Source organism: Lathyrus oleraceus, chromosome 1, assembly GCF_024323335.1.
Source record: "Lathyrus oleraceus cultivar Zhongwan6 chromosome 1, CAAS_Psat_ZW6_1.0, whole genome shotgun sequence".
NCBI classification, from domain to species: Eukaryota; Viridiplantae; Streptophyta; class Magnoliopsida; order Fabales; family Fabaceae; genus Lathyrus; species Lathyrus oleraceus.
Window position 1 is genome coordinate 282,165,891 of NC_066579.1, and position 12,899 is coordinate 282,178,789.

The 12,899-nt window shown below is 38.1% G+C and overlaps 1 protein-coding gene across 1 annotated transcript in view; it reads right to left on the minus strand.

The window, feature by feature from the left end:
- Positions 1-9,054: 9,054 nt before the first annotated feature.
- The window catches only part of LOC127103426 (uncharacterized), a 34,609-nt gene continuing 30,764 nt past the window's right edge, over positions 9,055-12,899 (minus strand). Inside the window, exon 7 of the mRNA XM_051040689.1 lies at positions 9,055-9,468. Coding sequence (XP_050896646.1) covers positions 9,055-9,468 — 414 coding nt within the window. The remainder of the gene's footprint in view (positions 9,469-12,899) is intronic.

Sequence of the window (12,899 nt, forward strand, 5' to 3'; positions counted from 1 at the left end):
TTAATTTAAGTTTAATAGTATATTATGATGATAATATGAATGAGAGGGTATTATTTTTCAAAACAAAAGATAAACCATTCATATATATTATTATTAGTATATTTATTAATTTAATTAAATAATTGGAATATTATTGGATTATTATTATTGGAATAATAAAGTTGGAAATTTTATGAATAATCGAGGGTAGAAGAGAGAAATCCAATTTAAGAATTTTGTTATTATAAGAAGGAAGTGGAAAGGCTAGAGAGAGTTTTCTATCTGCACGTGAAAACAGAGAAGCGACTGAAAAGTGGAAAAAGGGAGAAAAGAGAAGAAACTGAGAAAGGGAGAAGAAGAGGCTAGGGCTCAAGAGGAGAATTCACGATTGTTGAAGGTCAAAGAATCAATTGCCGGATTAACTCAGGTAAGGGGGGTTTATCGTCGTTTAATGGGTATTATGGATTAACATGTAATGGGTAGTAATAAGCCATTGAATCGACTCTAATTAGGTTTTGATAAATACCTTTGAATTGTGATGAATAAATTACGTTAAACTGTGAATGAACCCATATTTGGATGAGTCGTAATTTCCTGGACGTGTAGCTTTTTACGGAATCGAAATCGGAGGTCCGGAAGTCCTCCAACGGCGAAAAATGCGGGTAATTCTGCATTCTGTTCGTGGTTAGCGCAGGAACAGCTTTCTGTCTTGCGTTAACCGGTTAACCCAGGGCGTTAACCGGTTAACACTGTTATGATAATTAAAATAATTAATTTTTGTCTTGCGTTAACCGGTTAACCCAGGGTGTTAACCGGTTAACACTGTTAAAAATTACAGAGAAGCGCATTCTGTTTTGCGTTAACCGATTAACCCAGGGCGTTAACTGGTTAACACTGTTTGAAAAGTGAAAAATTGATATTTAAATGTTGTGCAGTTTGGTCGTTCAGCTGAGTGATGTAATTTAGCTGATGTATGATATAGTAGGGATCATTTCCCGTTGTTTTGAGCAGTATATGTATTAATAGAGTGTGCTAATACTGTGATTTATTATTTGGCATGACATGATATGATTCTGTGATAAATATGCTGATGAGGTATGGTGGTATGCATAATGCTGTGAATATATCTATTATGTATGCAATTGTGGATGGACTGTTTATGGCTTAGAGTGTGAGCATATGTCCATTGTGGATTGTTGTTGATGTTTTCATGCTAGGTGATTTAGCGTGCATAGCATGGCCTTTATGGTGGTAGCTAATTCCCATGGTGAGGAATTAGTGAGTGAGTCACTAGGTCTCAAATGAGTGGGACTAGTGAGCTTGGTAGCCGTATCTGGGTTTGATCGGTGAGGTTGAACTATGTGTTCACGAATAGTCGGTACCGCATGCATGGAGTCTCATTTCATAATGTGTGTATGGCGTATAATATGAATGGATGTATTCCAATATTATACGTGTGTGTTGTGGTTGTGTTGAGTATGATTATGAGTTGATGTTGTCGTTGCTGAATGTGTGATATGATTAGGGTGATGAATGTGTTAATTTACTTAACATTACATGATATTTTATAATGCTTATTATATCGATTGAGGAACTCACCCTTACAACTATGTTTCAGGTAACGAGCAGTGATTGAGTAGAAGCTAGTGCTTGGAGTCTAGTGTAGTTCCTTAGTGAGTCATGCTCTGGTATATGTAACATCGGGACAGGATGTTTTACTTTGTTTTCATTGTTGGTTGTTGAACAATTTTACATGTAATGTGTTACATGGTTCGAATGTTGTTAGATTTCTATCCGCTGCGTATTGTGCAATGCTTTATTTTGATTAATAAACGAGCATGACAAGATATTTTGGTGAATGGTGTGAAGTGTCAAGTGTGACACCCTGAAATTGCATATCTACTCTGATTCATATTTTGTTGTTTTAATTAATTATTGGGGTATTTTAGGAGGGTGTTACATTAGTGGTATCAGAGCATAGTCGGTCGAGTCGAGTCGTAATTATTCTGTTTCCCTGTATGTGATGGGTGTTGTGTAACCCTATCAGTACTTATTGTTTTAGCTTGTTGGGTTCTCAGAATAGAGATGGCTGGAAGAGGTAGAGACGATGCTGCGATTGCTGAGGCTCTGGGTATGCTAGCTGGAGTACTTGGAGGGAATCCGAATGTTGTGGGATTGGGAGCTGCTCGTCAACTGAGTGAGTTCCAGAAGAACAATCCTCCAATGTTCAAGGGAGCATACGATCCAGATGGTGCTCAAAAGTGGTTGAAGGAGATCGAGAGGATCTTCCGAGTGACTGAGTGTGCCGATAACCAGAAGGTCAGGTTCGGTACGCATATGCTGTCAGAGGAAGCAGATGATTGGTGGGTTGCTGCCCGCACTGAGTTGGAAGCTGCTGGGAGTGCTGAGATCACTTGGGCGGTGTTCAGAGAGAGATTCCTGAGCAAGTACTTTCCAGAGGATGTCAGAGGAAAGAAAGAGATAGAGTTCTTAGAATTGAAGCAGGGCAACCGGTCTGTTACGGAGTATGCTGCTAAGTTCACAGAGTTGTCGAAGTATTACACTCCCTATGATGAGGCTACTGGGGAATTTTCAAAATGTGTGAAGTTTGAGAACAGGTTACGTCCCGAGATCAAGCAGGCTATTGGGTATCAGCGGATTAGAGTGTTTTCTGAATTGGTTAACTGTTGCAGGATTTTTGAACAGGATACCAAGGCCAGAGCGGAGAGCTATCAGCAGAGGGTTGATAGGAAAGGCAAGAATCAGAATGATCGTGGGAAGCCGTATGCAGCTGGCAAAGGTTTCCAGAGACAGAGTGGGATGAAGAGACCTATTGGGGGAGACTCCAGTGCCCCTGCTAAGTGTTACAGATGTGGTCAGGCTGGACATCGTATCCATGAGTGTACCAGTACTGAGAAGAAGTGTTTCAAGTGTGGCAAAGGTGGTGACTTGGCTGCAGAGTGCCGGTTGAAGACTATGACTTGTTTCAACTGTGGAGAGGTGGGTCATATCAGTCCACAGTGTCCTAAGCCGAAGAAAGAGAACCAGTCGGGAGGCAAGGTCTTTGCTTTATCGGGTTCTGAGACTTCTGCAGATGATCGTTTGATCCGAGGTACGTGTTATATTAATGGCTTTCCTCTTGTAGCTATTATTGACACAGGTGCGACTCATTCCTTTATATCTTTGGATTGTGCTGTGAAACTTAAATTAGAGATATCTGAGATGCATGGGAGTATGGTGATTGATACTCCTGCGAAGGGTTCAGTGACTACTACTTCAGTTTGTTTAAATTGTCCTTTGAGTATTTTTGGTAGAGACTTTGGGATGGACCTCGTGTGTCTTCCACTAGTGCAGATTGATGTTATCCTGGGTATGAACTGGTTGGTGTTTAACCGAGTTTATATCAACTGTTTTGATAAGACTGTGATCTTTCCTGAGATTGAGGAAGGAAAGAGTTTGTTTCTATCAGCAAGGCAGGTGAATGAGGCTGTAGCAGATGGGGCAGAGTTGTTTATGCTGTTAGCGACTTTGGAGGCTAAAGATAAACTGGTGATTTGCGATCTAGCCGTGGTGTGTGATTTTCCTGATGTGTTTCCTGAAGAAGTGAATGAATTACCGCCAGAGCGTGAAGTTGAGTTCTCGATTGATTTGGTACCTGGTACTAGGCCGATATCGATGGCTCCGTACCGCATGTCTGCTGTTGAGTTAACTGAATTGAAGAGTCAGTTGGAAGATCTGTTGGATAAGAAATTTATTCGTCCGAGTGTGTCACCGTGGGGCGCACCAGTGTTATTGGTTAAGAAGAAAGAAGGTACTATGAGGTTGTGTGTGGACTACAGGCAACTGAATAAAGTGACGATCAAGAATCGGTATCCTTTGCCGAGGATTGATGATTTGATGGATCAGTTGGTTGGTGCGAGTGTGTTCAGCAAAATAGATTTGAGATCGGGGTATCATCAGATACATGTGAAAACTGAGGATATTCAGAAGACTGCTTTCAGAACAAGGTATGGACATTATGAGTATTCTGTAATGCCTTTTGGTGTGACTAATGCGCCTGGGGTATTTATGGAGTATATGAATAGGATTTTCCATCCGTACCTAGACAAGTTTGTTGTGGTGTTTATTGACGATATTTTGGTGTATTCGAAATCTGAAGAAGAGCATGCTGAACATTTGAGAGTGGTTTTAGGAGTTCTACGAGAAAAGAAGTTATTTGCTAAACTGTCCAAGTGTGAATTTTGGTTAGAAGAGGTTAGTTTTATTGGTCATGTGGTTTCAAGAGGTGGTGTTGCTGTTGATCCTTCTAAGATAGAAGCGGTATCTAAGTGGGAAGCTCCGAAGTCAGTTTCTGAGATAAGGAGTTTTCTTGGACTTGCAGGTTATTATAGGAAATTCATTTAGGGATTTTCTAAGTTGGCGTTATCGTTGACGATGTTGACTAGAAAGGGGCAAGCGTTTGTTTGGGACTCAAAATGTGAAGAAGGTTTCCAAGAGTTAAAGAGGAGGTTAACTATTGCTCCTATTCTGATATTACCGAGTCCGTCAGAACCATTTGAGGTTTACTGTGATGCTTCATTGTTGGGTTTGGGTGGTGTTTTGATGTAGAATAAGCAGGTTGTAGCTTATGCTTCGAGACAACTGAAGGTTCATGAGAGAAACTATCTGACACACGATTTAGAGTTGGCAGCTGTGGTATTTGTTCTGAAGTTATGGAGGCATTACTTGTACGGGTCAAGATTTGAGGTTTTCAGTGAATCATGATTTGAAAAAGTTATTTTGGTGGCCGAGAATGAAAAGAGAAATTGCGAGTTTTGTTTATTCTTGTTTGACTTGTCAGAAGTTAAAGATTGAGCATCAGAAGTCGTCTGGGCTAATGCAACCGTTGGCTATTCCAGAGTGGATGTGGGATAGTATCAGTATGGATTTTGTTTCTGGTTTACCGAGGACAATTAAGAATTTTGAAGCTATTTGGGTGATTGTTGACAGATTGACAAAATCGGCTCATTTCATTCCGATCAGAATGGATTATCCGTTAGAGAGATTAGCTGAGTTGTATATTGAGAAAATTGTAAGTTTGCATGGTATTCCGTCGAGTATTGTTTCGGACAGAGATCCTAGATTTACATCGAAGTTCTGGGAAGGTTTGCAGAGGGCTTTGGGAACTAAGCTGAGATTGAGTTCTGCATATCATCCGCAGACTGATGGTCAGACTGAGAGGACGATTCAGTCACTGGAGGATCTTTTGAGGGCTTGTGTTTTGGAAAAGGGAGGTGCTTGGGATTGTTATTTACCTTTGATTGAGTTTACCTACAACAATAGTTTTCATTCGAGCATTGGTATGGCACCGTTTGAAGCTTTGTATGGTAGGAGATGTCGGACACCTTTATGTTGGTATGAGTCCGGTGAGAGTGTTGTGGTTGGACCGGAGATTGTTCAACAAACTACGAAAAAGATTAAGATGATTCAGGAGAAGAGGAGGATTGCTCAGAGTCGTCAGAAGAGTTATCACGACAAGAGGAGGAAGTCACTTGAGTTTCAAGAGGGAGATCATGTGTTTCTTCGTGTTACTCCGATGACTGGGGTTGGTCGAGCTTTGAAGTCGAAGAAGTTGACACCTCGATTTATTGGTCCTTATCAGATTTTGGAGAGGATAGGGGAGGTAGCCTATCGTATCGCTTTACCGCCGTCACTTGCGAATTTGCATGAGGTTTTTCATGTGTCTCAGTTGAGGAGGTACATTCCTGATCCGTCGCATGTGGTCCAAGTAGATGATGTACAGGTGAGAGATAACCTGACTGTTGAAACATCACCTATGAGGATCGAGGATCGAGAGTTGAAGTAGTTACGGGGTAAAGAGATTGCCTTGGTAAAGGTAGCTTGGGGAGGACCAGCAGGTGGCAATGTGACTTGGGAACTTGAGAGTCAGATGAAGGAGTCTTATCCAGAGTTATTCGCTTGAGGTATGTTTTCGAGGACGAAAACTCTTTTAGTGGGGGAGAGTTGTAACACCCCGATAAAATATGATAATTATTTAATTTAAGTTTAATAGTATATTATGATGATAATATGAATGAGAGGGTATTATTTTTCAAAATAAAAGATAAACCATTCATATATATTATTATTAGTATATTTATTAATTTAATTAAATAATTGGAATATTATTGGATTATTATTATTGGAATAATAAAGTTGGAAATTTTATGAATAATCGAGGGTAGAAGAGAGAAATCCAATTTAAGAATTTTGTTATTATAAGAAGGAAGTGGAAAGGCTAGAGAGAGTTTTCTATCGGCACGTGAAAACAGAGAAGCGACTGAAAAGTGGAAAAAGGGAGAAAAGAGAAGAAACTGAGAAAGGGAGAAGAAGAGGCTAGGGCTCAAGAGGAGAATTCACGATTGTTGAAGGTCAAAGAATCAATTGCCGGATTAACTCAGGTAAGGGGGGTTTATCGTCGTTTAATGGGTATTATGGATTAACATGTAATGGGTAGTAATAAGCCATTGAATCGACTCTAATTAGGTTTTGATAAATACCTTTGAATTGTGATGAATAAATTACGTTAAACTGTGAATGAACCCATATTTGGATGAGTCGTAATTTCCTGGACGTGTAGCTTTTTACGGAATCGAAATCGGAGGTCCGGAAGTCCTCCAACGGCGAAAAATGCGGGTAATTGTGCATTCTGTTCGTGGTTAGCGCAGGAACAGCTTTCTGTCTTGCGTTAACCGGTTAACCCAGGGCGTTAACCGGTTAACACTGTTATGATAATTAAAATAATTAATTTCTGTCTTGCGTTAACCGGTTAACCCAGGGTGTTAACCGGTTAACACTGTTAAAAATTACAGAGAAGCGCATTCTGTTTTGCGTTAACCGATTAACCCAGGGCGTTAACCGGTTAACACTGTTTGAAAAGTGAAAAATTGATATTTAAATGTTGTGCAGTTTGGTCGTTCAGCTGAGTGATGTAATTTAGCTGATGTATGATATAGTAGGGATCATTTCCCGTTGTTTTGAGCAGTATAGGTATTAGTAGAGTGTGCTAATACTGTGATTTATTATTTGGCATGACATGATATGATTCTGTGATAAATATGCTGATGAGGTATGGTGGTATGCATAATGCTGTGAATATATCTATTATGTATGCAATTGTGGATGGACTGTTTATGGCTTAGAGTCTGAGCATATGTCCATTGTGGATTGTTGTTGATGTTTGCATGCTAGGTGATTTAGCGTGCATAGCATGGCCTTTATGGTGGTAGCTAATTCCCATGGTGAGGAATTAGTGAGTGAGTCACTAGGTCTCAAATGAGTGGGACTAGTGAGCTTGGTAGCCGTATCTGGGTTTGATCGGTGAGGTTGAACTATCTGTTCACGAATAGTCGGTACCGCATGCATGGAGTCTCATTTCATAATGTGTGTATGGCGTATAATATGAATGGATGTATTCCAATATTATACGTGTGTGTTGTGGTTGTGTTGAGTATGATTATGAGTTGATGTTGCCGTTGCTGAATGTGTGATATGATTAGGGTGATGAATGTGTTAATTTACTTAACATTACATGATATTTTATAATGCTTATTATATCGATTGAGGAACTCACCCTTACAACTATGTTTCAGGTAACGAGCAGTGATTGAGTAGAAGCTAGTGCTTGGAGTCTAGTGTAGTTCCTTAGTGAGTCATGCTCTGGTATATGTAACATCGGGACGGGATGTTTTACTTTGTTTTCATTGTTGGTTGTTGAACAATTTTACATGTAATGTGTTACATGGTTCGAATGTTGTTAGATTTCTATCCGCTGCGTATTGTGTAATGTTTTATTTTGATTAATAAACGAGCATGACAAGATATTTTGGTGAATGGTGTGAAGTGTCAAGTGTGACACCCTGAAATTGCATATCTACTCTGATTCATATTTTGTTGTTTTAATTAATTATTGAGGTATTTTAGGAGGGTGTTACAGGATCTCTTATCTAAGAGTTCTTAGATAGAAGTCACACGGGTAGAGATTAGGTGAAAAGACTATAACTTGAAGTTGTTTACTGAGAGTCTTTGAACTAATTCTGTTTAGTGGATTTCCTTCCTGGCTTGGTAGCCCCCAGACGTATGTGAGTTTGCACCGAACTGGGTTAACAATTAATTGTGTCACTTGTACTATTGTTCTTTATCTTTTATCCTGTTTATATTGTTCAGATATTAGTGTCGTGACATTACCTTCGACATCTCATATCTGATACCAGAATTTCAGGTACAATCATGTCATGTTTTTGTGAAGAAGTATGTTCAGAGGATTATGTTGGTGATTTATGAGGGGTTGGTGTTTTAGTTTCAGTTTAAGGATTGAAAGAATTTAAAATTGTTTTAGAGATAAGATTAGAAATCATACTTGTGGATGCAGTTTCAGCAGCATCTGAAGCCTTTGCACCAGTTGTATCTTCAACATATATGTCTTCTTCCATAGAAGCTTCAAGAGCTTGAGTTATGAAACACCGTTAAATCCCTCTACTTCCTTCAAAATAACATATGCAGTATCCTCTACTTGCATAGCTTTCTCCTTCCCAACCTCATCTTTAGATGGATTTTCCAAAGCTTTATCCCCTTCAGGCATATGTAATCCGCTTTGCTATTTCTTAAATATATTCTTTCATCAGGTCCTGAGCCAATTTCTTTATTTCCTTTGTCTTCCTGAATAAAGGAGAATTATCTTCCTCATCCTCATCCTCTTCTTCTACTTCTTTTACAGGAAGAATCATCTTCCTTACTTTCTTTTAAGGAATTTTCCCAGTGGCTCCACTTATGGTCTTATGCAAGGCATGGACTATCTTCTCCTTTAATCCCTTGCTATCAACACCTTCTTGAATAAAGAACCCTTCCAAAAGAATATTGCTTGGTTTATCCTTCATAGCATACCCAAGCCGACGTCGATCCAAAATAAGATTGTAATTAATACCTCCTTTTGTACCAAGAAGAGGTAAATTAGGGAATTCACCACAATTGTCAATAATCTTCATGTCATCATAAACTCTAGAATACGAAGTCACATCTGCATTGGTCAGAGACATGTCACATAATAGTTCCTCCGATCTTCTCCATTATGTGATGGATAAAATAGTAGGTATCTGCGAGAAAAGTAGGAACTGGATTCTGAATCAGAAAGATACGGATAACATTGATGTCCATAAAGTTGTCAACATTAGGGAACAAGACTTTACCATAGATAAGCAAAGCGAGAACAACTTCGAAAGGGACCATACCCCCAACACTAGCAAGAGTAGTAGGCTTCTCCATCAAGAACTTAGAATGTAGACCAAGAATACCTCCTTTAGTCACAAGATTAGCATCAATCTCCCCTTTTCTTAAATGCATAGCCTCTCCAATGACACAAGACTTAGAAATCTCCTCTAAACCACTGAACGATATCTGATTTGATACATGCAAGCCTATGTAATAAGAATACTCCTCCAAAGTAGGTACAAGCTAATAATTAGGGAAAGTGAAATACCTATACATTGAATTATAGAACTGGACCAAGGTGTTTAGAACTCTGTCTTCTACATCAATATTCAACACAATTAGAATTCTTCCATACGAGTCTTTAAAATTAGGAGTATAAGCCACCAAAGATCCTAGCTTCCTTAACTCTTCCAATTCAAGAAGTTTGAAACAAAACTGATGGGTGTTTCTTCTTCGAGGGTCCATACTCAAATTACCTATGATGTTTGGAAATAAAGTTCCTAAGTTTCTTGAAAAATAGGTGAAAAAGAGATGTTTATGAATGCATGAATGCATGATTATGCCACAATCACAAACATGGGGGATCCAAAGGTTCAATTATTACGATCATGGAGTCAGGTGGACAAGGTGACAACCATCACGCAGGGAATGTTCTATAGCTTTGGATGTCTAGAACAATAACCAGGTTCTTAAAAAGTTCCCAAAGTTGTAAATCCATCTTTCAGATATTATCGATTTAACGAGTTGCTCGTAGACCAATAATATTCTCAAGACAACCTCGTCTAAATGTAGTATCGTGTATCAACCAGACCAGGCCTATGCCGGAAAGGTCACCACAGTATATCCTAAAAGAAAATAAGGGTTAAAGTGTTCGAAGGTCTGTTAGAATCTCGGACTCCCATGTTGAAAATAATAACACCATTACGACTACTCGCAAGATATTAGTACCTCAAAAGGGTTCTCATTTGAGCGGGGTTATCATGCCAACCTTAAAAGGCCTAACACCACTAAGGTAAACATGACTATACCACAATCCCATCTTAAGTGCACTCAAGTCCAGGTAGTGGATTTATCTCACCACACAGAGATCACCAAGCACAAAAAAAAGAAATAACATAAACACAGATAAATAAGCTAGGCTTAACCCACATAGAGATTTTCCCCATCAGAGTCGCCAGCTGTCGCGGTGGGAAAATTTTGAAATTAAGCTATTGATTAACTTAACTTACAAAAAGAAAGAGTCGCCACCGAACTTTATTGTTCCAAAGGGAATGGGAAAAAGGTCGAACAAAACCCACAAAAAGGTAAAAAAAAAAAAGAGAAATCTGGATACGGGGGTTGGTTATTCAAGGGGGAGATATTAGCACCTCTCACATCTATGGTACTCGATTAGAACCACTTGTAAATCTGTATTTATAGAAAAAGCTGGGATGTTTGTTGATATATTTTAATTTGAAAAGTCATTTTGTCATATTCGCGTGGAAAAATTAGCTTACTACCCACAGGTATGAGGAAATGATCATTTGCATCATCTTGATATGAAGAACTTTTACTTGGACTTTCTCACAAGCATGTCTCAAAATTCAAGTGGAAAATATCAATCATTTCTCAACATATTGTAGAAGCATAGTGGTTTGCATCACTACAAGAATAAATTAATATCCAATCTTTTCAAAAAAAGGCTCTTAAAGGAAGGTGCAAAAAGACTCAAAAAGAAGTTTGATGAGGTTTGTATTTTTTAGAAGTTTTGAAGAAAAGTTTAAGTATGCTTAAGTGTTTTAGCATTTATTGAGAAAAAGATTTTCTGGATCAGTTGACAAAGTCAACATTTATTAAGAAAAGGTATGAAGTTTGAAAATAAGATGTTTTTTGAAATAGGGAGAAGTTTTGAAAATTGAAGAAGTGGGAAGGGGGTGAAGAGATTATCTTAAAGCATAAAGTAAATGACATGAAATAAAAGGTCTCGTTGTAAGGTAGACCAAGAGAAATCCTTTGCGTGTGCAAGTTTACTAACCACAAGATTGAGCAAGCATTTGACATTGGTCAAAACAAGAATTCCTTTCCAATTGGGTTTGAGCCACAAGATGAATAAGCACATGATCAGATGAATACCAAAAGATCCAGATGAACAACAAAGCCACAAAGCCACAAAGCCACAAAGAAACATCCATGTCTTGAATTGAATATCAAAGGGTCTAGAGGGATCACAAGGTCTCAAATGAATAAGAAATTATTAGACATACTCCAAGCAGGGGAAAGCACTAAGTTCTAAGGTCCAAGGTCCAAAATACTCCTCAAGCAACGAATAGTAACATCAAGTCCAAATTGTCAAATTAAAGCTTTTTAGGGTTTTAGCCATTTTATCATGTTTTTGTTATTTTGACATAAGAAAACAATAAAAGCATAAAGTAAAAGGTAATAAATGAAAATGACATAAATGTAAAGAGCATAATTTAAAGTTAGGAGGTTTTATGTAACAAGTTAGTGATCATGAGGCAAGCAATGTATGTGGAAACTATGTTAGAATGTTGATACAAAACCAAACTCTCAAGGAATGAAACACAATTGTTCAAAACTCCAAGAAAAAAGAAGAAAAAAAATGGAAAAATGAAAGCAAGCTCAAGTGTTTGGCTTAGGATCAACTATCAAACAAATCAAGGGACCCAAACATATAACACATCTTAGGGATCATCTATCATTAACTCAAGGTGTCAAAAATATGATCAAATGATCACCAATCAACATATTGAATTAGAGAAGATTGGATCAACCTAAGAGACCATCTATGGATGACTTAAAATGTAGAAGCATTGATCAAGCAAGTCAAAAACTCAAGCTCAGACATAAAGTTGCACAAAACTGAATGAAAAAAAGGATTTAAAATTGATTAAAAAGGGAAATTGAAGAGAAAATTTAAATCAAGCACAAAAACATAAAAGAAATGGTTGAAAAAATTATGAATTACAAATAAAAAGTGTTGGTGTAAGCCCTAGAGGCCAATGCTTTTGGTACTTGTATCGAATTATTTATTAATAATAAAAGGCCTTTTTCTTTATTATATTTGTTTAATAAAGTCCCTAGAATAGCTAGTCTGCTGACTGTATCAAGTGTGACTTATTAATGAGATCCCATTAAACATAAGGACATTATTCTTAAAGTATCCATAGTCGAGATTTGTTGTGAAGCGAGATAACATTAAAACGTTAAGACTATTGTGTATATAGACCGATGATCACATCTCACGGATCATGGACAAGGAGCTATCAAGTCTTAAACATATGTATGAATATTAGGAGTAATATTTATACCCGATTGACTCTCTATGAGAATACTATATAAAATGTTATGCAAAGTGTCATAAGTTATTCTCATCGTGATAATGGTTTATACCACCCTTCGACCTGAAACCACTATGGACCCTAGATGTAGAGTCAAGTGCTTTGTTGCTAATCAAACGTTGTCCGTAACTGGATGACCATAAAGACAGTTGATGGGTACTCCACGAAGTATGCTGAGGGACATGAGTGATCTAGATGGAATTTGCCCATCCTGCGTAAAAGGATAAATGTCTAAGGGCCCAATATTGAACTGGACAATGATGACTAGGTCTATGCCTCGTGTTCAATATAGACATAAAGGAAAAAGGGTAGTTGCACACACAAGTATTATCACCA